General features: G+C 41.4%; 1 protein-coding gene across 4 annotated transcripts in view; it reads right to left on the minus strand.

Moving 5' to 3' along the window:
- The window catches only part of CNTN6 (contactin 6), a 131429-nt gene that overhangs the window by 40141 nt on the left and 65125 nt on the right, over positions 1-26163 (minus strand). For 3 of the 4 annotated variants that reach the window (XM_017827048.1, XM_017827047.1, XM_017827046.1), the window contains 4 exons: positions 21634-21729; positions 12110-12313; positions 9683-9785; positions 1647-1831 (listed from right to left, as the gene is read on the minus strand). In XM_017827048.1, coding sequence (XP_017682537.1) covers positions 1647-1831; positions 9683-9785; positions 12110-12313; positions 21634-21729 — 588 coding nt within the window. Of the gene's footprint in view, positions 1-1646; positions 1832-9682; positions 9786-12109; positions 12314-21633; positions 21730-23310; positions 23416-26163 lie in introns of those variants that run through there. The other variant, XM_017827049.1, reaches the window with a different exon arrangement.

The following is a 26163-nucleotide window of genomic DNA, read 5'->3' on the forward strand; positions in this document are numbered from 1 at the left end:
AAGAATTCCTTCCCAATATCCCATCTAACCCTGCCCTCCATCAGCTTGAAGCCATTTTCCCTTGTCCTGTCTCTCCATCTCTTGTCCCAAGTCCCTCTCCAGTTCTCTTTTTGCCCCTTTAGGTACTGGAAGGTTTATAAAGTACTATAAAGGTAGGGCTCTGGAAGGTTTTATAAGGTACTATAAAGGTAGGGCTCAGCATACCTAACAATAATTTTAATTACATGTCTTTTTTATTGCTCTCAGAGCCCAAAGCACAGACTGGAGGCATCACATATGAACCAGCAGAAAGTGTCCAGGAAAGGAATCCTATTTCTTGGAGACAAACTGCCTATGGAGGAAAAACACCCCAGCAGAGAAATGAAATCAATTATGTAGATAACACACCAGCCCACTCCTAAAAGGACAAAAAAAAAATCTTGTGTAAAAGCTTCATGAGCCCTGTTTATATATTTCGTAATGAGCAGCTATTAATTAATGTAGAAAGCACATTTAATAAGTACATTGTTTTAGATTGAATTAACTGATCATAATTTTGTAATTGCCTGTGCTGTTCTCAATCACGTCCAGGTAATCCACTGAACTTCATTTTAATGGAACTGCTTGATGGGTGTTGGGAAAAAATTAGTGTGCAATGAGAGCAAAAATAACCCCTTAAAAGCCAAGAAATAATTAAATATTCACACAAGCAGCAGACTGTTCTATTCCTGGCATATATCTTGATATTAGCCATGGCTGCAGGAGGCTGGTGGCTTATCAACAAAGCTGCATCTCTTCATTAAAAGAGATTTACTTTAAAAAAAAAATAAAAAGAAAAATACTTGCCAAAGTCTTCTCAATGGATGTTAATTGTAGGCTCAGTCTCTCTTTCTGTGATTTTTCTTACTGCTGTTATGTTTAATTTTTTTTTCCTTTTCCTTTGAAAGATTTATGAGGTAAAGGCAAAAAAAAATCTCAACTCTTATTGCTGTCAAAATATGTTGCTTTCCCTGGGTATTAACAATGGGACTAAAGAACATATAATTCACCTTGGCTCTGAGGGAGCAGCACGTGGGACTGTGATCACAGGAAATTAATGCACGTGGGAAGTGAAAAGGGGAGGGAGAACAGACTCCCAGGAATATTATTCTCTACTTTTGAAGGGAGAACTGTTTCCCAGATCTATTATTCTCTACTTTTAGCCAGCAGGAAGGAGAGGGAGGAATGGAATGAGTTTCTCCTGCTTTACCCTCATCTGTTTATGGAGCTGAGCTCCAATAGGAGGTGAAATGACTTTCCACTGCCAGGGATAAAACTCCTGAATCCTCCCCTGATCTGCATCTGGGGCAGCACAAATTCTGCTGCTGAGAGGAAATCTCTGCCTTTAATGTTCCATGTGAATGTACCAGGGATTCCTTCCTGCCTTTTATTAACCTTTCCAACTTCCTCATGGCACAGCCCACACTTCCAACCTGAGTTTTAATGCAAAATATCTTTATTTGCTGAGGCTGTAGCTCAGTGAAGGTCACTCCAAACAGTTTTTAATCAGCTTAACCTGCCCTGCATTTTACACCTCCAGTGAGGGGCTAAGACGACCTCATCTGCAAAACCCAACAGAACCCCACCCTGCTCTTTAAAAAGAACGAAAATAAAATTAATCTGCTTACCATAGACAAATAATTGACCTCTTGCAATGTTTATTCCTCGGCTGTTTCCTGCAACACACTCATAAGAACCTTCATCTTCCTGCTGAACATCGGGGATTTCAAGAACTCCTTTGGTTTTGTTGGGTTGAATTTTCTTTGTCAAGGAATTTCCATTAGACCTCCTCCAGCTAATACTTGGGACAGGGCTGAATAATTGTGTTTCATTAGGGAAAAACAGAGAACAGTGGTTACAGCAGAGAAAAAAGAATGTGAAAGCCTTCTTTGAGAGTAATAATGTTTTTTAAAATACATAATTTCTGTTTCTAAGCATAATTCATAAGTCAGAGATGTTCTAACCTGTTCAATTTATTTAGGAGCACAAGTCCAACAGTGAGATGAAATGCACAGTCAATTCTATAATTTCTTCTTAGGCCAATTTGTATTTTCCCCTTAGGAACTTACTGAGGGCTCAAACCTTCTTTTAAACTCCATGACACCGAAGGAACAACTTTACAAGCCAAAGGAACAGCACAGAGACACTGAATTATTGACTGGTTCTCACAGCAAACTAATTCCCTGCAGCATTAGAGGTATTTTCACTCCCTGAAATAGGAAGTATTGGCCAAGAATTCAAAGGATCTAAAAATAACAATAAATTTGAATGAGAAGAGGAAAGCACAAGACACTGAGGTTGAGAGGAGATAGAGACAAAAGGGAATATTTATTTTTTCGTGGTTTTTTGTAGCTTTCTGTCATTTTCGTTTATATTTGGATTAATGCATCCTGTAAAACAACAAACCATAGTGAAGTTTGAAGGCAGTTATAAATATTTCCTGGATTTCTGGTAATATCCCAAACCATCCAAGCCTCACTTTCATGATCTATTATGTCACCAAAACACTTTAAAATATTAACAGTCTCGGATTTCACAGTTTCTGTTTCTGCAAACTGAACTAAGTTGCTTTTTCTAACAACTTAGATTTTGAACACCTTTTTCCAGAGGCTTTGGCTAATTGCTGACTTCTTTTCCTTTGGAATAACATGAACAGCGATGGAAAACACAACTTTCATGGAGATTAAAAGTCCTTGTGACCAGTCTCCAAGGTCTCTGCCTGCAGTGCTGACTTACAAAGGATCTGTTCCTTTTTAGCAGAGGCTGTAACAGCTCACACCTTAAATTATTTAAATTCAAATCCTTGCTTGTTGGACAAAGAAATCAAGTCACAGATATAGAATGGATTAATTATTTAATATTTCAGTAAGTTTGGGCCTGATTTGTGCCTTTGGAGTTGGTGTGGCTGTGATTTAAACCAAAGAAAGAACCAGAATTTGGGAGAAATGTGAGTGCTCAGCAAATGCCAGGGATTGAACAGCTGGGCAGGTGTTAACAGAGTAACTGCAGATGTCAAGTCAACAGAAATATATCTGTATGGATCACTACAGGTGTGGATAACTCTCATGTACATGCACACATGTTCTGACTCTCATATCATCTCAACAATTTCCTACAAGTGAGAGTGGGACATGTCAGGCACCATTAACCAGTGAAAGAGCTGGGAAGAATAACTGAGATTTTATTCTTCTCTTCTCCATTTTGGTTCAAGATCTGAAGAGTTGTTTAAATTTCAGTTCTTTCTGGCCAAGAGCTGTTGCCATTACCACCTTTATTAATTGCCCTTTACTGGGAGACCAAAAGCTATTTCAGATGCAAACTTGTCCAGACTAATCTTGCATGACATTATTCATGCAGAATTTTTTGCAAAGCGAGTTAGTTATTTATAAAGCAAGATACCTTTAGTTATTTAAAAGGAGAACAGCTCCAGACTAGGTCTATCTCATGATTGTCATGCTCCAGGCAGGAAAAACAGCCAGAGGAGCTTTTGCAGCCTTGTGTTGGATTGATACAGACTGTTGATGACATGAAGAGGAGCATGGCTGGCTTTTCAAATCCTCCTGCATATTAAACAGTGGGTGAGCAGCTCCTGGAGAACTTCAGAATGCCAGAAGCATTTAACTACTTCCTCGAAAGGCATCTCTTCTGGATTTCAATTTTTTTTTTTTTTTGTATAAAGGAAGCTAACAGCCACACAGGAGAAGAAAACAATAACTAGATGCATTCATACATTCTCTGCTACCTGAAAGTTCTTCATCTCACTGTTTCCTGTTCTCTCTGCCCTTTGTTTTCTCTCAGCTCTGACTATTCATAAACGAGGGGAGTCTGTGCTGACACCAAGGCCAGAGGCAGCGCTTGGTGGGAAAAGGCCCCTTCTGTCAACTTGTCAAGTCGGGTTTAGCAAGGTCTGAGCTGAAGGCACTGTCCTGTTTTCCTTATCCACGCCACAGACTTATAATGACATCCTTGGGGACGTTTCAAGGCGAGCTGGGCTCTTTGGCTCGTTTTTGGCCGAACAGGCCAGTGTTTGAAAGGCGCTCTCTCTGAATTTCAGCTGCAGCAGGAGGCCAGGAAACCCTCAGTTTGGTTCATCACCTTGGCTGTGTCTAAAGGCACAATTGCAATAAATAGTTATCAGCTCTTTGCTGTCCTGCCAGGCAGCCTGGCCCTGAGTGCCCCGAGTTTATCAGGAGAAGGAAGTTGTTGGTCAGGGCAGCAGCTCCTCATCTGCCCGAGCTCCAGGTTAAAGGAGCAGTGTGGGAGCGTCCCCAGCTCAGCCACTGCCACCACCCATGGCAAGGACCTTCTCTACAGGTCTTTTCTTCCTTGATATCTCGTTATCACACACTTCTCAGCATCTTCAGTCAGTGTATTTTGCAGAAATCAGGCTTTTGGGGTTGGTTTCACCATTTTCTGATGCTACTTCACATCTTTATAACCAAATTTCTTTGTCACATCTCTTACTCCAGATCATGTGAAACCTTTCAAGGTAAAAAAAATAAAATCCAAAAAACCCCAAACCAACAAACCTCTGAATTTCCATTTAAAATTTAGATTGACTACACTGAGTTTTGGAACAACTGATCTATTTAGAAGTTGATGCTTTAAGAAGTGAAACTGTCCTTCAGGTGTAGGTAAATATATATTAAAAAAATAGTTCAATAAATATAACCTTGTGGTTTTTGTAGGATTATGCTCCACAATCCTTTGCTTTGAAGACCAGTGTCTGACATTGCAACACAGACCAGTATCTTCCCATGCAGATTTGGGGTGTTCCTGCCACTGGTGGGTCTTTTTTTTCTTTAGTCACTACCAATAACCAGATTAAAACAAATAACTGCTCGGGGCTAAAAAGTTTTGGAATATATAAAGAAACAATGGATGCACTTCTCAAATTTATTACACTTCATAGCCAAAGTCTGGCTTTCACCTGAGTAAATAAGAAAACAGCTCATAAATATGAGAATGTCTTTGTACATAAATCTGCAGTTTGTTGGAAACCTTCAGAGCATCTAGGAGGACTAATTTAATTTATATTCCACCATACAGGCAGCAGGATCACGAAACCATAAGTTACTAACTCGGAGAGAAAAGGAGATGGAAAATATTTTGTGGTTGGTGACAAGTGTTGTCAGAGTGAACACGGAATTAATTTGTCTGCAGCATTAGAGCCCACGGTGATGAAGGTGCCACCTTTTTGCAGCCAGATGATGCATTGAGACTGTGCCTCATCCTTTGTCCTGTGCATCTGGGGGCCCTTCAAAACGAAATTAAATCTACAGTTTCAGTAATGAAGCCCATGGTTTGTCAGACAAATGAGACAAAGCTGAGGTTTGAAAGCTGCTCTGGCGCCTGCAGCGCTGCTGGCACGGGGAAGGATTGGGATCCAAGGAGCACTGTGATTAGAACACTCAATTTTGAATTATTTTCATGTTTTAGCTGGGAAACAGCAAAGTTTTCCTAGACCTGGTGTTGTGGCTCATCCTCCTGGAGGCACAAGTTACTCACCCCAACTATGTGAGAGAGGATCTGCTGAGCCCTGAAAACACAAACCTTCAGGCATTAGTTTTATGTGGGATGAAAGCAGCAAACTTCACTTGTGTTGCCAGAAGTCCTTCACATAGATATGACTTTCAAATCCTGTAATAGATCCTTTTATAACTTCCTACATAAACAACTTGAGAATACCCCAGAGGTGAAGCCTGGTCTTTTAATGTAAATTTAGTAAAGATGGTTATTGGAACCCCCCTGTAGCTCTGTGATTATCTCCTTGTAACAACAACCACTAGAAAAACCCTGCCATGAATACATTTAGAGGAATAAGTGGGGCCTTCCCATGAAAAATGAATATTCTGGGTTGAAAGAAATCTTGTTTTATGTTATTCACATATGCTTTTTACAACCTTAGCTGGCAACAGCCCATCTGCAGGGATTTTGAACAGATTATTTCCCTACCTTGGAGAGGGGAATGAAGGAAAACATAAACCACAGACAGAGTTTAATAAATATGTGCACCAGACATGGAAAGTACTGTGCTTTTTTTCATTGCAGGAACTGTTCTTATTTGTGCAACAGAAAAAAAAAAAAAAGGTTATTTTGGGAGAAATCTACTGATAGAAGCACAGGAACTCAACTGAACATAATTCTTTCCATGGTGCTCAATCCCCTGAAAGACACAGGGAACAATAATTTGGATATATGACATGATTAATGCAGCTTGATCCAAAGCAGGACTTTTAATACTGGCATAATATTAAACACTGTCAACATAATGAATATTGGTGCAGAACACAAAGTCTCATCTCTTCTATTAAACTGCCACAGGCTGCAGGATTCGAAATAGTGAAGCCACTATTTCATATTTCAGTTTTCCCTCTTTTAAAGAATTAACTGCAAGAGGCATTTGTTTGCTTGTTTAGGTCATCTGATAGTTGCACTCTAATTAGAGAACTTTTTACCCAATTGTATTTCCATCCCAGTGAGGACTAATTTACTTTGCAAAATCTTCCCTTCTATATTCGTGGTGTCCGTTCTACAAAATCAGGTTCAGAGGCAAGAAGTGGCCCAAGCACATTTGGGATCCACCCCACCAAACCCTCATCCCAGGGATAAATACTGAGTCTTTAACCCTTTTATACTTATTTCCCTCAAAACAAGAGTTTATGGGGCTGATTTGTGAAAATCAAGAATGATTTTTTTAATGTAAAATGCAAAAAGATCTTTGTGGAATGTCCCTGCCCCAGGGTGTCCCATGGCCAGGTTGAAGGAGACTTTGAGTTCCCTCAGGGGAAAAAAAAATAAGGCATCTTTAAGGTGTTTTAAACCGAGTTTTAAACTCTGGCCTCTTGTACCTGCATTTTAAACATGGAAGTGCCTTTTGAGCAGAGTCCAATAGGTATGATTTGCTGTTCCATATAGAAAAGAGATGCTATTTCTCTAAATACCGTAAAACTACTCGCATTTAAGACTTTTGGAGCCCAAAACCCCAGCGGGTTGTCTATAATCTGCCTTTAATGTGAAAAGATTTCTGTTATTCACGGAACACAGGGAGCAGCAGCCACAGCATTGTCTGAACCACCGGACTAACAGTGGGAATATAGAAAATTATGGATAATGGGAAAGCAGTTCTGAAACCCGAGTGAGATAATAACCCTCAGTGCTCGTGGCAGATCAGAGGTACAGCTCAACAAATGCTGGGCTGAATTGATTTTAACATAAACAGACAATAGCAGGGACCAGTTTTAGTGGAATTTCAGCATCCAAAGGTGCTGCTGCGTTCGGATGGGTCTGACTGTGACTGCAAACAGCTGGAGGCAGGAAACTTCCAGCTTTTCACAATGCCACTAATCACCTACATACCTGGAGAAATCTCTCCTTGTCTAATAAGTTAAGAGCATTTCACCTGCAATCTATTTCTCTTGCTTGATTCACACAGAAATGCTTTATTTAAAAATAAAGCTTTATTTAAAAATAAAGCCTTTTGCACGCGTCGATGTGTTGGTGCAAATGTGGTTCAAGGCTCTGTTCAGGGGGAAAAAAAAAAGCAGGAAAAGAGAAAAAATACATTTCTATATGAGACAGCCAAATTGTAAAATTTAAAATCCAGCAGGAGAAGTTCTCCAGTGATGCCACTAAAGAGCCTCTGCTCACAAACAGCCCCTCAAACACACGGTTGCACATCAGCCTTGGATACAAAAGAGTTTGTGGATGATGGATTTTGGCCCATAGATCACTGGTGTTTAGGCAGTAGAACTCCAGGGAAGTATGGTAGCACTGCTTGCAGCAGTGAAGAAGAAAAATATATATAAGAAGAATAAAAAGTACTCTAAGGCTGCATTAACCCTCTCAGCCATTCCATTTCTAAGCACTGCACAGAAAATACTGTGCTCCCCGAGGGATCTCATTGTCTATGTGTTCTTTCAGTCCACCTTTTTGTCCTTAAGATGTTCTTAAAATGGTGAAATCTGTGCATCATATTAACATGACCCATCTTTACCCCTTCAATAAGGTACCTCTGTTTTGTACATCTCATTTACTCTGTTTTTTAAACACTTTTCTGCAGCCAATGTCTCATTGTTCCCTGCTTCCCATGCAACAGATGGGAATATGAAATGACAACTTGAAATGTAAAGCCTGCACGGACTAACACACAATTAAGGAGGTATTTAAAGAGAAGTAGCTTGACAGTATTTGGAAAAGAAAATCAGCTTCAGCAGGAGTGCTCCAGTCTGGTACTTGTTTTGGGCCAAAAAATGCACATACCTTTAATAAAAATTAGCTGTAAAATTAGTTTATATAGAAATCTCATCTGAAAGGCGAGGCCATTTCGATCTTATTAACTTTTTATTTGCTTTATTTTTCTCCTTCCCAGCGTAGCTTCCAGAGGAACGTTTGATTAATTTGTGCTGTCTGCAAGTCAGGCTTTTAACCTCTGGGAAAGCTCTAAACACTTTAAAAGCTCACAGCCTTAAAAGGGATTGTCAAAGGGAACTTAAACTAAATAGAGGTCAACAATCTGAGGGTTGTTTTGGCTTTTCCAGGGAAAAGGGATATTCACTGGAAAGACTGGTTTTGGTGGGCTGGTTACACTGATTCAGTTCACCACCTGCTCCTTGAACACAGGGAATGGGGACAGTAGGATGAGTAAACTGGGAAAAATACTGCAAGGAAAGTGGATTTGTAGAAGGAAAGGCTGCTGTTAGAGCTTCCCAGGGGTCCTCAGCTCCACTGTGGAGACAAGGGTGCCTGAAGGATCTGTTGGATCCATCCTGAAGAGTCCATGTGCTCTTGAAACATAACCTGCTTCCCTACATTTAATTGTGAGCAATGAGCGAGTCCAGAGGAGGCCCCAGGATGATCAGAGGGCTGGAGCAGCTCTGCTGGCAGGGAAGGCTGGGAGAGTTGGGATTGTCCAGCCTGGAGAAGAGAAGCTTCAGGGTGAGCTAATTGTGGCCTTCCAGGACCTGAAGGAGCCAACAAGAAGGATAGAGAGAAACTGTTTACAAGGGCCTGTAGGGACAGGACAAGGGGGAATGGATTCAGATTGACAGGGAGTGAGTTTAGATGGGATATTGGGAAGCAATTCTCCCCTGTGAGGGTGGGGAGGCCCTGGCACAGGGTGCCCAGAGAAGCTGTGGCTGCCCCATCCCTGGAAGTGTCCAAGGCCAGGTTGGAGCAACATGGGCCAGTGGAAGGTGTCCCTGCCCATGGCAGGGGGTGGAACAAGATCATCCTTAAGGTCCCTTCTGATCCAAACCTCTGTATCATTCTATGATGTCACACAAACAGAGAGAAATCCTATTTTGCTGTATATCAGATGTGACTGTGCAGTCACACTGAACGCTGTCACCTGGAGTCAGGCCTCATCTCAGAGTTAAAACTGCTCTCAAGGAATATAATCTTTGTTCTGGTTTCCCCCCCCTTCCCAGACCTCCTCCCCCTGCTTCAGGCTGCAATCCAGTGAGCTTCAGTTATAGTGCAGTTTTCTTTCTCATTTCCTTGCCAACACATTGCACAGAAACCATCAAACCCAGGTTAAAAAAATAAGTTTCACGGAGTCACACTCTGACCAAAAAAACTCTAAGGGGCACATTCAAGCAAAACAGTATTTCTCCTTGTAGAAGAGTGTCAACCCCCCCATTTTAATAAAAGAGAAAACTCTTACTTTCCAAGGGCAAAGCATTCCAGCCTGACGGACGAGCCCTTCGCCACGTACGTTGTTTCTGGAAAACGAACTTCAATCTTTGGTTCGTACTCTCCCATCACACCTGTTGAACATCAAAACATCTCACTCCAGTTGAGCCCCAGACCTGTCTAGCACAACAGAATTTCGGTGTAAAAGAAAGGGGTGGCATTAATCATGTCAGAGCCTCACGTTCCACCCATGGCAATCGGCACAGGATGGAGCAGATTGAACCTTCCGGGTGGAATTCAACCCCATGCTGGAAACTTCTGGGAAATCTGTGAGTTCCCTACATTTAGGAGTTGAGGAACATGACTTTATACAAGTAAAAAGAATTTAGTGTATATATATATATACACATGTAAAAGAATTTAGCGATTAGTGTTTTAGAGATAATTTAGGGTTCACACCTCTTGCTAAGAGGTGTTAACAAACAATGCCTTTAACCTTAGTCACTGCTCAGGACAATAAATAGATTCTGGGTGCAAGAGAATTACAGAATTCTCAGTCCAAAATACTTTCAAAACGCTTCGAACTTCTTTAAAACACCCAAATGTGAGCTGCAGACTCGGGAAAGGCTGATGTAATTAGATGGAATTATCGCATTTGAAAATCTGGCTGAACATCTGATAAAGCCCAGATAATCCAGTATCAATTTAGGGCATTTAATTTTGCAGCAGATTTGGGGGTTGATTTGGGAAACTAAACTTTGAGCTGAACTTCTTAAATGTCTTTTATGCATCTTGCAGTGGAACTCATTGCAACAGCAGGGATGAATATAAATCAGTTCTTTTCCTGCACAGTGTCTTTGCCCAGACCCCACATTGAAGATGAACCAGTTCTTATTTTATATTCTTATTTATATTATTTTATATTTAATTTTTAACGGGGATCTGGGTAATGTTGCACATTTCCACTGTTGTTGCCAGCTTTGGACCCAACCCAGAGGCCACCAAAGTGAATGGGAGAAGATAAAGAGACTGATAGAAGGAGCCTGAGAAAAGGAATAGGGTGATGAAAATGAAAAAAAAAAGAAGAGTCAGAAAAGATGTTCAGAATTTACAATCACAATCTGTACCAAATTATTAACTTTTTAGCTGGGGAATTACGACTTTGCTTTGTGTGATCTGACTGTTACAGAACAGCAGAGTCTCACAGTGAAAGTATTATTCCATAATACACAGTTGAGTTTTATTTATCCTGGAAATCCAACTCCATGCAGAGTTTCGTTCCTGATTGTCACTGCTGCTTTGCAAACAGCACAAGTATATTGAAATTTAGGTGGGCAAATTTACAAAACAAACTTTATGTAAAGATTTCCCACGTCTGTGTTCCTCACTGTGAACATTTCATTACAAAGTGTTGCCAGAGAGGTATTTGTACATGTGCAGGTGAGTTCCTCACCTCAGTGACTCATTTGGAAGCAGCTTTCTGGGGTTGATATTTGAGCTACAGTTAGATTATAAATTTAGAAAGCTTTGTCGGATTTAAACCTCGACACAGGCTTGAGATGAGAAATATTAATGTACCATGTGACATCCTCTGGCTGCTTTTCAGTGACACTGAGCACTGCTTCCTTTGCATGTGTTTATCTCATCAGCCCTGTCCTGACACTTCAAATCTCCCTTCAGCCCAGCACATGCTGTGGGATCGTGTCCTGATGCACAACCTTTCCTGGGAGCTTGTTACCTCCATAGGGATGTTCAGGGGTGTGAATTCCCAACAACCAGAGCATGACCAGTTGGCTTTGTGCAGCTGATGCCTTAAAACAGGAGAAATAATTCTCTGGACTGTTTTTGAGTATCAAAAGGCAAAAATCTCTCCTATATTATGGTGCTGAGAGTGCACAGGAATATTTTGCACACCCCGAGTTGCATAGGCTTTACAACTTTATACCATGATTTAATTACAGTATTCAGATCCTAATTACAATATTCAAATTCCAAGTGCAATATTTAAATTCTAACTACAATATTCAGCCTCTAATTACAATATTTGGACATTCCCTCATCTGTTACACCCACTTCCAAAACCATCCGTCTCACAGCACCGCCCTTGCCATGCCTCCCAAATTTGAGTCAGAGGTCCCAAGAAGACCCCATTTTCACCTTCTCTTCCTCTTCCTCTCCTTTGGCACAGTATCAGGCCTTCTGGGATAGTTTTAACTGAGTAGCTTTGACTACTTCTATCAGGTGTTATATCTCTTCCTCAGGGTGTTTTTACAGCCAGAAAACTTTCCCCTGGTTCTGTTGAAGCTTCACAAAGAATGGTGATACTGCACTTTAGGAGTTTTTTGTCCAAAGGTACTAACAAGCTAAAGGGGCCAGCAAGCCATCCTAAAACTTATGGAATGTAGGTTTTATGGCTCCGCTGCCTGTTTTTAGGCAGACAAACCCCCCAGGTTCTTACCGTCGCTGCGGAGGGTGAGGGGGGTGGGAGGTCCCCTGGCACTCTGCTGTGCCTCCCTGTTGGTCACCACGCAGGTGTAATTCCCCACATCCCAGGGCTCCACCTTGGCCAGGTACAGATTCCCAGTTTCCTGGGAGACAAAGCGTCGGCCGTCCTCCCGAAGGTCCAATGTGTCGTTGTTGAACATCCACGTGTAGGACAAGCCTGGAAAACACCAGACCTGCTTCAACCAGCTGCAGTTTAATGACATCATTTTCTGCCAGGGGAGCCAAAACTTCAAAAATCACCTCTTTTTTATCATGCTCTATTTGCTTCTTGAATAGTTTCACAAGCTCTTCAGCAATGTTTGTGTAGGCAAACTGCTCCTTCCTTGACTCAAGTTCTGCTAAATTGCCAAATGCAACAAGGCACGTTTCTGTCAGAGCTGCATTTTGGCAATGAATACCCAACAATTTCACTAACGTAGGAACAACACCCATATTGATAAGCTGTGGCTGCAACCTGTCATTCTCATTGCTGTAGTTCATCAGCATGACACAAAAGACAGTCAAGAGTTTCTCACTGGCTGGATCTGTTTTACTGCACAGTGACCTTAAATGGTCTATGTCCTAGTTAGAACAGCTGGGACCAGTTCATCACTGGATGGGTGTAACCCAAAACTGGGTATTCTACAGCCTTCCATGCCATTTTGCAGAAACTGTTCTCAATAGACCATTTACACCACCTGCCCAGAGCACCCCTGACCCCTCAGGCCATAAACTGGGTGTTAAGAGGCTTGAGAGATAGGAGGGTGCTCCTGTCCTCACACCCATTGTGGAACTCCCTGCCCTGAGGGAGGTACTGGGCATTCCTGCCTGAACTGGAGGATAGATAATCTTGGGGTCTTGGGGCCTTTTTAACCACTCGTGGGATCCAGAGGAAGACTGCAGACCACCACTCTCAACCAGACTGAGACCACCACTCTCGACTGGACTGCAATCACCACTTTTCAACTGGACTGCAATCACCACTCCTGACCAGACTGCAACCACCACCCTCGACCGGACTGCAATCACCACTCTCAACCAGACTCCACCAGCACTCTCACCAACAGGTTTTCCCCTCTCCTTTTCCTTTGGACTCAGGGGGCCCAAAGAACACCACTCTGTTCATGCCCCAGGGTGCTGGGTTATACATTTGGGTTTTGTGGGTTAAAACCAATTGTTTGTCTGTATAATCATACTTATTGTATTACTTTGTTAAATTGTTATTCTGATTTATAATCTCTATTTTGAGTTGGGTTCATTTCCCCTGCTGGTTTACCCTTAAACCAGTACAGTCTACTACAATATGTGCACCACCTGCATGGTCAACTGTGTTCCTGCCCTCATGGCTATCATAGCATATATTGCCCAGGACATGTCCTGTTTGAAGCAATACTTCCTGGTCTTTGCAGTTTAACAGCTGCACCAAAGGAGGGATCAAGCCCAGCATCCACACAAATTCCGCATAAATTCCCTCTCCCAGCATCACCTGCTTCCCTGAGGAACGAGGCACCACGGGGCAAACCGCCGGGGGATGCACAAATTAGCAAAGGCAAGGTAAGCATTGCTTTGGTTTTAAACTCGTTTCAAGCCACCACAGGAGGTCACAGGAGTTTTTGGCCCCTGCTATTTTTCATTTCCCCGCTCGGCCTGTTTCTAAGCAGGAATGGCAGCGCTGCAATGGCATTAGAAAGCTGCTTTGGGGAATTATTTCTGCTTATAACACTCTCCTCTGAAAATCCAGGGGGCAGTGCTACAGCTCCTTTCCTCACTCTGAATATGGAAAAATGAAACTGGGACCATGGAGCTTTGTCATTAGATTTTCATGAAGTGGAGAGCTCAGCTGCACAGAAGTATTTTGGTGATTACTTTGTGTGTGATCCTGTCTCCTTATCTTCCATACTTAATTCTACTCCACAGTTCTTGTCCTATTCTCACTTCCTGGCCTTTTTCTGCCACCTTTTTTTTATACAATATTTCACAATGCAAACCTCAATAATGTGTATTTACAGTCCAGGCTACTTAAACTGATTTATTTGACTCTCCCACCCTGGAAAGGCAGATATCTCTCCAAGAACCTTGCTTTTGGGCAAGAAATTTTGGCCAAGGCTTGTGCACTGAGGAGCAGGTTCAGAGCTCATCCCTCAGCTGCTGCAAGGTGGGTGCATCCAAGGTGTCCTGCCAGCCCTGCTGTGCTGCTGCTCCACATCGCTGCAACACCCACCAGCAGGAGCAGGGCTGAAATCCTGCCTTGTAGAAGCCACAGTAAATCAGAAGTTTCAAAATCTACCAGTTTAGCTTTCCTTAATTAAATGCATAATTCATAAGCCAGCAGTGTTGTGCCAACAGCTTCATTTTTCCACATTTCCCCCATCAACAACCCCGTTCGGAAAAGATTATTTACGTTCCTTTCCCCCCCCTCAGTTCCAGCCTGGGAACAGGATGGTAATAAGTCTGCAAACTCCACTAGTTCCGTGGAGTTTTATGTTATCAGCTTCCAACATTTTAGGAGTCTCATTAGAAATGATGCACCTCCAGGGAGCAATCAATGACTCTTTCTATACTTGGCTAAATCCTGCAACAGGCACTGTTTTATTACAGCTTAAACCTTTTTTGTGGTCTACAGTAAGCCTGGAGGATGAAACAATTAATTCAGTGTAACACAGCACATGTGCACATGAACATGTGCTCACACACAGGATAAACGCCCCTGTTTTCACTTTTAATGCCCATGTACTTTCAGGTTCCTGGTTAAAGCATCTATTTACAGAAGAGAGGAATTTTCAGCTAGAAATAAGTGATGTAACCACGAGCTGATATGTCTTCCAGAGATATACAGACTGTTTGCCTGTCTCAGGCACAAAGTTTGCTGACTATAGTTTGTCTGGACAAACAGACAAAGTGACTGGTGTGGGCAAAACTCTGATTTCAACTCGTTCTTTGAAGGTCTCTAAACTGCAAGTTGGGCACTCTATGGAAAATGCTGAAGATTTGCAAGGTAAATACTTTAATGTGTGTTCAATTAAACAGTGTGCTGTCATCTTGGGATTTGTGTGGAACAAACACCCTGGATCTGCCACCTCCTCAGATCTCACCCTGAGATTTTTTCCTGCCAGCTGGAACCCCTGTTTTCCTCCTCACACAGACCTGCAGATTCCTGCTGTAGGACCTGGTGATGCAGCTGAATTCTCTGTGCAGGACAGATTATAATAAAACTCTATTAAACCCAACTTTGTGCTGTGCAGACATTTTTCAGGAGGTCAATCTGTGAATTAATTAATCAGCAAAGGAGAACCAAACCTTTTGTGTCCTGATTTCAGTTCTCAGGGGGTTCCAGTTGACTTCATTTTCCAAAGTTTCTGTGACTCTCTCCCTGTCTGTGCTCCACCATTGCTTTAGGGCCTAGTGATGAATTTTCCCATTAACTGAGAATAAGCATAGACCCCTCCTTTTCATATTTAAATCCCTTTTCCCCCCAGTCTAAGGGATATGAACACTGTCTCTCTCCTAACTGCAGGTTCATCCTCACCCATCCCTAGGCCATGTTTGCCTAGAGCCTAATTCAGCTCCACCAAACTCTGTAGAAACCCTAATTTTAATTAACTTCAGTGGGAGTTGGATGAGATCTCAAGAGAAAGGAACTAAACTTTGGAGATGGAACTTTTCTTCCTCTCTTTTAAGGCATAATACCAGCAATCCCTTTCACAGTGTCTTTTCTTAGGAAGTTAAATCAACAGGTAACAGAGTAGAAAATCCAATGCTGCACCATAAAAGGAGTTACTATAACTTAAACTTTTCCATTTGGGGTCGATCTGAAGAATTCAGATTGTAGCAGATCCATCAAATGAGCAAAAGAAAGGACCAAAAGTCCCATGGTGTCACTTTTAGGGTCTCATTCATTTCCATGAGTAAATCAGAGCTGGGGCAGGTGGTGCTGAGCAGGAGAGGGAGGAGGCAAAGAGGGGACCTGACAAAGAGATCACAACCTGCTAATGAAGGAGCTTAAAAGAACTTGGAAATCCTTCCTGCCAGCTGTTTGATGGGAAAACAACCATAGTTACTATTATTTTTTAGTTTGTTCTTTATTTTCCATCTAGCCACAGGATTTCTGGGATGGGCAGCAGCTGGGATCACACTTCATACCTGTGACAGTCCCAGAATTATTGAATTTCAGAAACCACCAGGAAAGGGCTTCAGCATAAAAGGGTTTACACAAGGTACCCATTAGCAACACCAAAGATTCTGGGGGCTTTTTTTCCTCTATTTCATTTTTCTTTTCTTTTCTTTTGGCTGTAACTTTCCCTCTGGAGTCACCACTTTTCATATGATGTCGAAGATGCCCGAAGCAAGTTTTTCTGTACAGATGAATTATCCCAGTTTTCCTATTACTCTTTTCTCTGTAGGATGGTTTAGAAAAAATAAATGTGTGAGGTAAAGCTGCACAGTGGGAGAAGATGCTGGAGAAGGGAGGCCTTCCAGAGATGTTCACTGACCACTGTGTATGGAGAAAAGCACCTTGGAGTAACTTTGGATGAGTCCTTACTCAGTGGTGCTTTAGAATTTGGTCCCAGATTGTGGGGTGGTTTCCAAAAATTTTGAAGGAAATTGTTCACAATAAAAGTTGAGCTGGTTCCAAAGACAAACTATGATTTATCCTTAAGTAAAAAAAAGTCTGATTTATAGCCAGAGAGAATAAAAAATGACACTATAAATATCAGAGCACTCTGAAAAGTTTCAGGATTTAGTTCCCACAAACTAATAATAAAGTTATTAATATCAAGTAAAAAATTGAGGATAGAAATAAACACTTATGTGCCAACAAGGTGTTTTCCAAGATGGGCTTCAAAAACATTAGTCAGGTAATTAATTTTTAAGATTCTGTGTGGCTATGGGACAATCAATAGCACACTACTCTTTTCACATGGTCAGCTGATGGGACTCAGCCCAAATTAACATATTTGAGCATTCAAATATGTTAATGCTCAAACATCAAAAATGATGTTTTCTCTCAAGAGAGAGTGATCCCAATGGTGGTGTTGATTCTGTGAGACTCTTGGTGGGCACAGAACTGCTTTTAGATCAAAGGGGCTACACGTTAGTGGAGGGATAATTAATCACAGCATCCCAAACTTTGTCATGGATGTGCCAGAGTAGAAGCTACTTTATGGTGTTGCAATATTAAGATGTGTTTTAGGTTTTTTTTCATCCAAGGCCAGTGACTGTGGTGTCAGTCTCCTTTGTGAGCCCAAAGACCCCCAAAAGCAGGTGAACTCCACCTCTCCTCCCAGGTGGGCAGGTCCTGAGTGGGGCAGGCAGGAGAGCATCACCCGGCAGCTCTGAGCCTTTCCTCCGAGCACAGCCAGCAAAGAGGAGAGCTGATAATCACTGCTGATACACTGGGCTGGGCATAGAACATTCCAGTGCTTCCCTCAGCCCCAGCAAACCCAAATCAATCCTGCTCCTTGTGCAGCAGAGCAGCTCCAGGCTGGGCTCAGCGAGGAGACCCTCCCTCCCTTCCTTGGGAGCTGCAGGAAAGTTGGATTAAAGATTCAGAGAGAAAGGGACTCTCAGCCCATGACTGAGGCACTCAGTTTATAAAGGGAGAGACACTTCAAACCTTCTCAGATTATGCATTTTCTCAAGTGCAGCGTTTCACGTAAAATGCAGAAATCAAAGACCTTTTTACATCTCATCCCATCTCATCCTCTGCACACACCCAGTTCCACGTGCACCTCCTTCCCCGGCCTTGGCTGGCTGAGGATTTGCCACATCCCCCCTCTAAGCAGGTCCACAGGGCTCCTACTTCCTTAAGAGTGTTTTATTTTTCTAAGGCAGCCTCAATACGGCGGTGTCAGCACAGAGAAATCCCACAGCCTCAGCTCCCAGCTCTTCTGCACAAATAAATGCAAATGCTGGAGTGATCCCGCTGCTCCTAACAAGATTAGCAACTTCCTTAAAGCTCTGCGGGGAGCCAGCTTGAAGGGAACAGGCTTTAGATCAGCCTTCACTTCTAAGAAAATAAATGAACAACAGTCCACCCCATAGTCTGGTGTCAAGTATTACCATTTAGGCAGCAGCTTCTTAATCAGAGTCAGGTCAGGCTCGTGCGTAGCTGCAGAAATTAAGGCTTCCTCCAGCTTCCTCTGCCTCACAGCTCTGTATAAAACACTATTTTTCAACTGTAAAATATTGCTATGTGTTGGTTATGCAGGGAAAACCAGCTGACCTGAAGAACTTAAGCCAGAGAAGTGGAGATGTTTCGGGAAAAAATACAATTTCCCTGCCCACCCCTGCACTCCTGAGCCTCCCTAACAAGCAGAGGGATGTCACACGTTGAACTCTGTAAGGTGTGTTAATGAGCCTCATAAATAACAACAGCAGAGGCTGGGGCACAAATAGGTGAGGGGAGGGAGGGGTTAGGCTGGATCAGGTAACCTGGGGCAGCTTTGCTCTGGCTTTTGAAAGTTAATTACAGGCTCTGATTTTTAGCTCATTAGTTGTAACTAATTTTTAATGTCTTAATTGATCTAAGATACAAACGTAGGTGGGTCTTTTTTCTTTCATGCTTGTCCTAATATTTGTTCACAGTAATATAACACAGGTTCTCTTCGTTTAAGGGTTGTTTTAGTACAAGTTTAGGATTAGTTTTAGTACAGTTCTGCAAAGTTTTTTTCTCTAAGTAGTAGTTAAAGGTCTAAAGCTGACAAGAAAACTGCTGGAGCAGCCCTTTTGTATTTTTTTTCTTAATTTTATTTTTTTTAGCTGACTAATATATTCTTCCTTCTCTCTTCAATTGAAATAACTCATTTCTCTTCTATAATCAAGAATTTCTCTTCTATATCAATGCAGTCTCAGTTATGAAATGTGTACAAAAAAGAAGTAGCACATCTTCCCTTGTCAACTGTATCGGAAAACTGAGTTTAATGACACAGAAGCTTTAAATAGTTGAGATATTTTTTGATCGTGGAAAGCACTTTAACAACTGAGTGACCCAACATCTGCTGAGCTTTGCTGTGAGCTCAGCAGGGAGTTTAACTGCAGGCTGCTCTGGTGGAGGACTAGATAAGCCTGATCTCTGCAGAGAGGGGTAGGAAGAGAAGTGAAACACTTCTCTAGAGACCAGAGACAGCAGAAAAACTTCTTGAGCTCTCCTTCCACCTGCCTGTTCCTACTTCTTGATGTTACATGGGAGGAAACTTCAATTAATGAAACCTCCTTGGTTTTTTTTTGGCCTCCTGCCTTTCTGTCACTTCTAAAGTTAGAGGAAGCAGGTACTGATTTTTTTAGGTTGGCAGGAGGTTTTACTTAGTGTGTCTTATTTCGAAATAACTACATTAATAACAGCTGCTTCAAACAACTGCTGCACAGAGGTTTTCTGTCTTCCTTCAAGTCATTAGATTATAGGAAAGGCAACTCTTTTCCTGCTGCTGTGGTTTATCTTCCAAATTCCTTGACATCTAATTCTTGCCAAATTTAAAGTACTGTACAGAATGCTTGCAGTGGGAGCTGTAAGCACAGCCAGCAATCCTTTCTCCTGCAGGTATTGTGAGTCAGGAAAGGCTTCCAATTAAATGAAAGACCTAAATATACAATCTTTCCAATAAAAACAACTTCCCAAGCATCCTGAGATAGCATATGACTTGTCAGAGTTTACACCATGTACTTCCTCCCCGTGGTATATAATTTTGAGCCCTAAATAGAGTGTTTATGGATGACCAAAGAACTCGGTTGCTGTTCTTCAGAGACTTGTTATTTCAAATAATGCATTTTCCAGGCCTGTTGGTGAGCAGCTCCAGGAACCCTGTGCTAAAGGCTTTGTTCCTGGACAGCACTTTGTCAGCTCAATTAACGTGGGGCAACTCACCTGGTAACTATTTGTTTGGTCTGAATGTTTTCTTCTACTCGGTCCTATTTACCAAATCATAATTTTCCCCTACAGCAAGAGAAAAAAATATGTAGTTCAGTGGCTCAAGGATGGATGTGTTGTCTTTCTGTCTGTCCCACTGATACTTTTCAGGAACTCTTCCAAGCCTTTTCTGCCCTTAAGGACCACCTTTCCCTTCATCTCCTGGATTATACCTGGATTATACCCTCCTTCCACATGGCTGTGAACACCCAGTGAGCTGACGCTGCCTCTCTCTTCAGCACTTGAGGCCTTTAAACTGATTGATGGCTTTCTCTCCCTCTCTAATATCCTGTATCCTCTTTACAGATCATTATTTACCTTTTCCTGGGAATTATAACTGTTTCTTTAAGAAGAATTGAGGATTTTGGAACTGGCACATGGAAGACCGCAGCTCCTGTGGGTGTGTAGTCACTGCCAAAAGCAGGACATAAGTCATAAAAAAACTGGTTATTCTTTAAGTCCAGGACAAGGCAATTTGGTGACTGTGTTATTAATATTTCCCCTTTATTAATATACATTTGCTGTTCCAAATTTCCCATCCTTTTCAGGTAGTTCTGTTAGGAAAACAAAGTTCTTATTCCAGACTTCAGAAGGTTTGAAACTGTTTTCTTGTGGGTTCTAACACCCCACAAGGAGATTTGTGAAGGTATGTGGTTCAAAACTTTTGGAAGTCACTGCCAGGAGGGAGAAAATTAAGTCTCAAACAATCACTCAAGGGCCTCTCACTTCTGATAGGTGCAAAAAATGCTAAGAAAAAATCCCACACGTGTTCAAGCCTTTGTATTGCTCTGTAAAATGCTGATGTTGGAGGTGGTAATAGAGCTATAAAAAGGGGGAAAAGGAAATTTCCACCCCATACTTAGGGTTGCCTCAGATGAAAACTTTGGAACACTGTGCTCAGGCCATCCCTGGTTCATTTTGTGTCACCTGGACTTTACCTCACACAGAAAGGAAGGTCTCAGGGGTATTATGGTGAGGAAGAAGCAGCAGGTAACGGTGACAGATGTAAGGCACCCCCAAATCAATTCCTCAGAAAACTCCTTTTCATTCTCTACCTGATGCACTGAAAAATATCAAGAAAGCTGATCTAATCAACTCTCCTTTAATCAGGCACTTTACCTCTCCAGAAACCCCTTCCAATGTAAATTTTTCTATGATGATCTGGAAGGAGAAAATCAGGTATTCAAGAGCAGAAGACAAATCTAATGTGTATAATGTGGGATTCCAATTAGAGCATTGAAGTGACAAGCACTAAAAAAGCCTTTCCATGCAGACCTGAAGTGGTTTTGATGCAGAAGGAATAGCTGATGGCTTTTCTTCTGCCATTCCATGGGTGTGAAGGAGCTGAGATGTGTCACAGATGGTCTTTGAGGCCTTCCTGCTTTCTTTGCCACTTCACACCCAAAGAACAACGACACGTTCTAGTCCCTCAAGGAACCACAGAATAATCAAAAAAGGACTTCTAAGAAGTGTCTTTTAAAGAAATAAAATCCAAATTTGTTGTGAACCCGGATAGTTCATGCACAAATAAATTCCAGTGCTAATCATGCAGGGAATTGCCTGGGCTGCTCCCAGGATAGGGTTATCCATCATACCTCCATGGTGTGGGGGAGGCCCACAGAGCAGGACCACTCCTTGTCCTTCTCTCACTGACACTGTGCTCCTTGTCCTGGTTTCAAAGCTTTCCAGATCTTGAAAGAGAAGGAGAAAACAAAACCTGGTTATTACCGATTAGATTTACTGTTAATTCCATCCTGATAAATCCATTAAAGTAACAGATTCATATATTCAATAACATGGCATAATATCAGTCTGTGAATTGAAATACTGCACAGAAAAACAGACCATCCAACCTCTTATCATGGAATTGTTAAGGTTGGAAAAGACCTCCAGGATCATCCAGTCCTTTGGTATTCCCAAGATATTTCTTCACAAATCAGTTCTACTCTAAGCCCAGGAGTGTGTATTTATGATTTCTCCTTGCCAAGCCAGGGCATTATTCCACTGCTTTTTCCAGCATCATTTTTTTGGAACTTACAAGACTCTTAAGCTACAGGAGCTGGGAAAAAAAAAATAATGCATTTTGTGGTGTTTCCTTTTGTATAGAAATAAGAAGCAGGTGTGTTCCTCTGTATATGCAAGTGATAATTAAACCTCATCAGACTCCCACAGACTGGATGTTTAAGGGATGATAAAGGTATGTTGTCTTCTTGATGAGTCTGCTCTGTCCTAAACTGGCTGCAGCACCTGGATGGATTTTAGTTGACTTGAAATTTAGCACTACTTTTAAAGGGGACAAAGAGGGTGCTTTCAGTAGGAAATCATGTGATGCTTTAGGGAAATCTCCTGTATAAACGTGTCTATGGCCATGTCCCATGAGTGATTTTTTATGGCTGTTAAGGGCTATTTTTTTAACAAATTTAACACCACACTCAATCTCTTCTGCTTTCTCACCTTTCACTGAGATGCTGAAGAATTATTGGTCCGGTTCTCTTTAACTAATTCAATCACAAAACATGACACAATAGATGTACTTTAAAAAAAAGTGATTATTTCCTTTTTGATCCAGTTCTCACCCTAATGATAAAGATTCCCTTATTTGTCAGAGTCATTTGGGAAACGATTGCTTGAAATGCATTCAAAATAGGCTTTAACACAACAAATATCTGCTTCCCTTTAAATCTCTTTATACCACAGAGGCACAAACTGCTTGCCCTGAGCTTATTTTATTTACCTTGCTGCAGATTCCTGTTTCAAACAATTGTTCCATTTTTCATCAGCTGAACAACACCCTGATCCAGAGTTCAGCAGAGAGGAACAGCTCTCGTTGGTCAAAGCAATAACGATTTCTACCTGTCCAGGCTCAGCTATTTATGTCAATATATCAATTTTCTCCCCCTTAGTTGAACTTTACACAGTTAATTTTTCTTTTTCTCCTCTTCATCTCCTGGATATTGGTCTCCTATGAAGACTTTGTCTCCTCAGAGGGGACTGAATTGAATTAACCAGGTGTAGCCCCTCCTTGTGCTGTCACAGCCACAATAGATGGTTCCTGTCAATACACTGGGAAAGTGGTTGAAACTCTGATGTTCTTTTAATTGCCTGCTGGATAGTTCTCTGCCTTGCACTCTGAGTAATCAAAGGAAGGGAAAAAAGACAAGAAAGGCCAAGAAAAATAGGGGGAAAAAATAATTTCTTTAGTTGTAATCCACCCTGTAATACTAATTAAAAGAGAAAACTGGAATATGATTAATTGGAGTTCGGTTTCATACCTAGAAGGTACTTCCTGGTCCTGCCTCTGAACGTGTGAATTTATTTATCTGTTTTGAAAAATTCACTCTGATAAAAATTTACCATCTCATTCTTTTCTTTCCTGGGGGTTCAGTGTTTTCTGAGAAGGAAAAGCACAAAATATTGGTGTGGAAAAGTGGTCCCTGGGACAACTGTCAAAGGCTTTAGATGAGGATTTGTTTGGGATGGCTGCTCTGAGGCTTTGTGCTCTGGGAGAAGGGGTAAAAAGACCCTCAAATTATCCTATTTTTTATATTAAATAAAAAAAAGTATTGGGAAGGTACAAAACATTCAGATTCTTTAGGATTCAGGCACTAACAGGAAGGGTCATGTCTGCTTTTACCATCACTTTCCTTGAGCTGCTAGGACAACACAAACTGCAATTTCTACTCAAAATTTGAGTTAAAAAACACCCCAAAAAACTCTTGAGAAGTATGGAAAATCTGTGCAGCCTAAATAATGCTTTCCAATATTTTCACTATGGAAAATCAGGCCTATTTTATTGCTGAGGACAAAATTTCATTTATGAGACACCCCAGAAAGGAGGGGAGGGGGGGGGAAAGGTGCTGTGCAGGAGCAGAAAAAGGTTTTCATGACAATTGAGAATTAACTATGTAATACTTGACTCTGAAATTGGAATAGAGTTTGGAAAGTAATGAGTTGCTGGTAGCAATTTTTAGTTTAATGACACAATATGTCATGTTATCATTTTTACTCTAATTTTAGGTGGTGTCACCTGTCCGTGTTTCTCCATTAAAACCATGACAAGTGGCCCTGACTTGAATAATTAAAAAGCAGTAGATCTCTGAGGGGATCCACTGTTTTATAGGTAGCAGGACTACTTTTGGTTATATCATAGAATCATGGAATGGTTTGGGTTGGAAGGGACCTTAAAGCTCATCCAGTCCCACCCCATTGCTCCAAGCCCCATTTTGGATTTTCCAATGCTGGAGAGAAGATTTTCAGCCCTTAAATTATCATTTAATCTATTCATCTCCCCCATGACAGGTACAATCACCTGATGTCCTTATTTAACCCATTTTTAAAAACTTCTAGGGATAAAAATTTTCTTTAGACAATCTGTTCCAGTGCTTGACTCTGAGGTCTTCATCACACCCCATCTTTTACAAACTCTCACCCCCCAAAATTTCATAGGTTTAAACAGAAATGATTTTTTTTTCCCTATGTGAAGTTGATTTTGACAGATAATTGTACAAAGTGAGTTTATTCAGTGTCTGTCTCTGCAATAATCATTGCAGAATAGAATTAACAAAAAAACCTCCAAGAGAGCAAAACAAAGGAAAATAAAGTAAAAATAGTTCCTTGGTGTTTCTTTGTCTTTATTGGACCCTTTCTCCAGGCAGGCAGCATCTCCCGTGGATTATTATGGTACCTCATTCAGATGGGTTCAGTAATGAGTTATAAAATTGTGTCCCTTTGTTATGCAGTCCAGGGGGATAAAGTTTCTATTTTGTCCAAAGATTTCTTCATCCATTTTCCTCCCTATGGGGTCCTGTGTATTTTCAGTTGTTACTTACAAGCTAAGATGTGTTAAGTAGATATAAAAAAATTACCTGAGGATGAATACAAATGTAGATATTCTATTTTTTTTTCTTGTTATTCTGAAATTCTGACTGCTCTCAAAACCACTTCTCTTTGCCCTGGGTGGGAATTTACCCCAACAGAGCACAACCAGTGTTCTCCTGTTACCTAGCACAACTTTATAACATGACATGACATAATCTAATAAAGCATAATGTTGCTTGTCAAGAAGAGTATCAAATGAGAGCTCTAAGATCAGGTGTTTGGCACACATTTAGGTTGCTAATATGCACTCAGGAATAGGCTGACTATTTAACAGATGGTATATTTGCTAACTTCAGTGTTTCTGCAGAGGTCTATAAATAAATTATCACCTAGTTCCTACATAATTCCTTTCATTCTTTGTCTGTGTTTATCTCACTTGAAGAACAACGAGTTCCCTCACACCCCGTTGCTCTCTCAGCTGCGAGTTTTAACAAAAAAACAACTTTTTTTTTTTTTTTTCATTTCCAGATCTGTTCGTGTTGGCAGACTGTTGGTACAGAACAATTAATCAGCTGGGTGTGATAACGAGGTCAGGCTGAGCAAAGGGCTCAGATGCACAGGATTCTTTCCTGGAGAAGGGTGGGAATTATGGACTCAAGAACGGGAACTTTCGCAGAGCTGAGTGAGGAAGGGCTGTGCTGAGAACACCCAAAACACGTGGCATTTTGTGGGAATGGGGTTAGGGAATGGCAGGACTTTCTCTGATAAAAGTGGGAATACTCAAAGTGAAGGAGGTTTTCAGGATGAAGGGAGGAAATGGGGAGAAGGTGTAATCCAGCTGTGCCTCAGTGGGGTCAAGGATGTTATTATGGAATCCCAGGATGGTTTGAGTTGGAAAGGACCTTAAAATCATCTTGTTCCAACCCCCTGCCATGGGCAGGGACACCTTCCACTACCCCAGGTTGCTCCAAGCCTTGTCCAATTGCTGACTGTATCATTAATATATTTATTCTAATTTCACCACCACCACTATTACACACATCTGGGTTCCTTTAATAAACTTTTTTTGATATAAAACTGCTCTGCAGGTGTTAGAGTGGCAAATTTAACTACCCAACAGAATGCCTGAAGATACAACCAATTTTCCTGAGAGTGGGGGAGCTGCTTCTTAAATATGTCTGATAGGAACAAAAACCTAATCAAAAGTAGCAACTCATTCATTTTAACCTCAAAATCACGTGTTTGAAGTTCCTGAGCTTCCTCAGTAGCACTTCCAAACCAGGCCATCTTAGGAAGGAACATGGGAC

The sequence above is a fragment of the Lepidothrix coronata genome, unplaced genomic scaffold (assembly GCF_001604755.1).
Source record: "Lepidothrix coronata isolate B3197 unplaced genomic scaffold, Lepidothrix_coronata-1.0 Scaffold134, whole genome shotgun sequence".
NCBI classification, from domain to species: domain Eukaryota; kingdom Metazoa; phylum Chordata; class Aves; order Passeriformes; family Pipridae; genus Lepidothrix; species Lepidothrix coronata.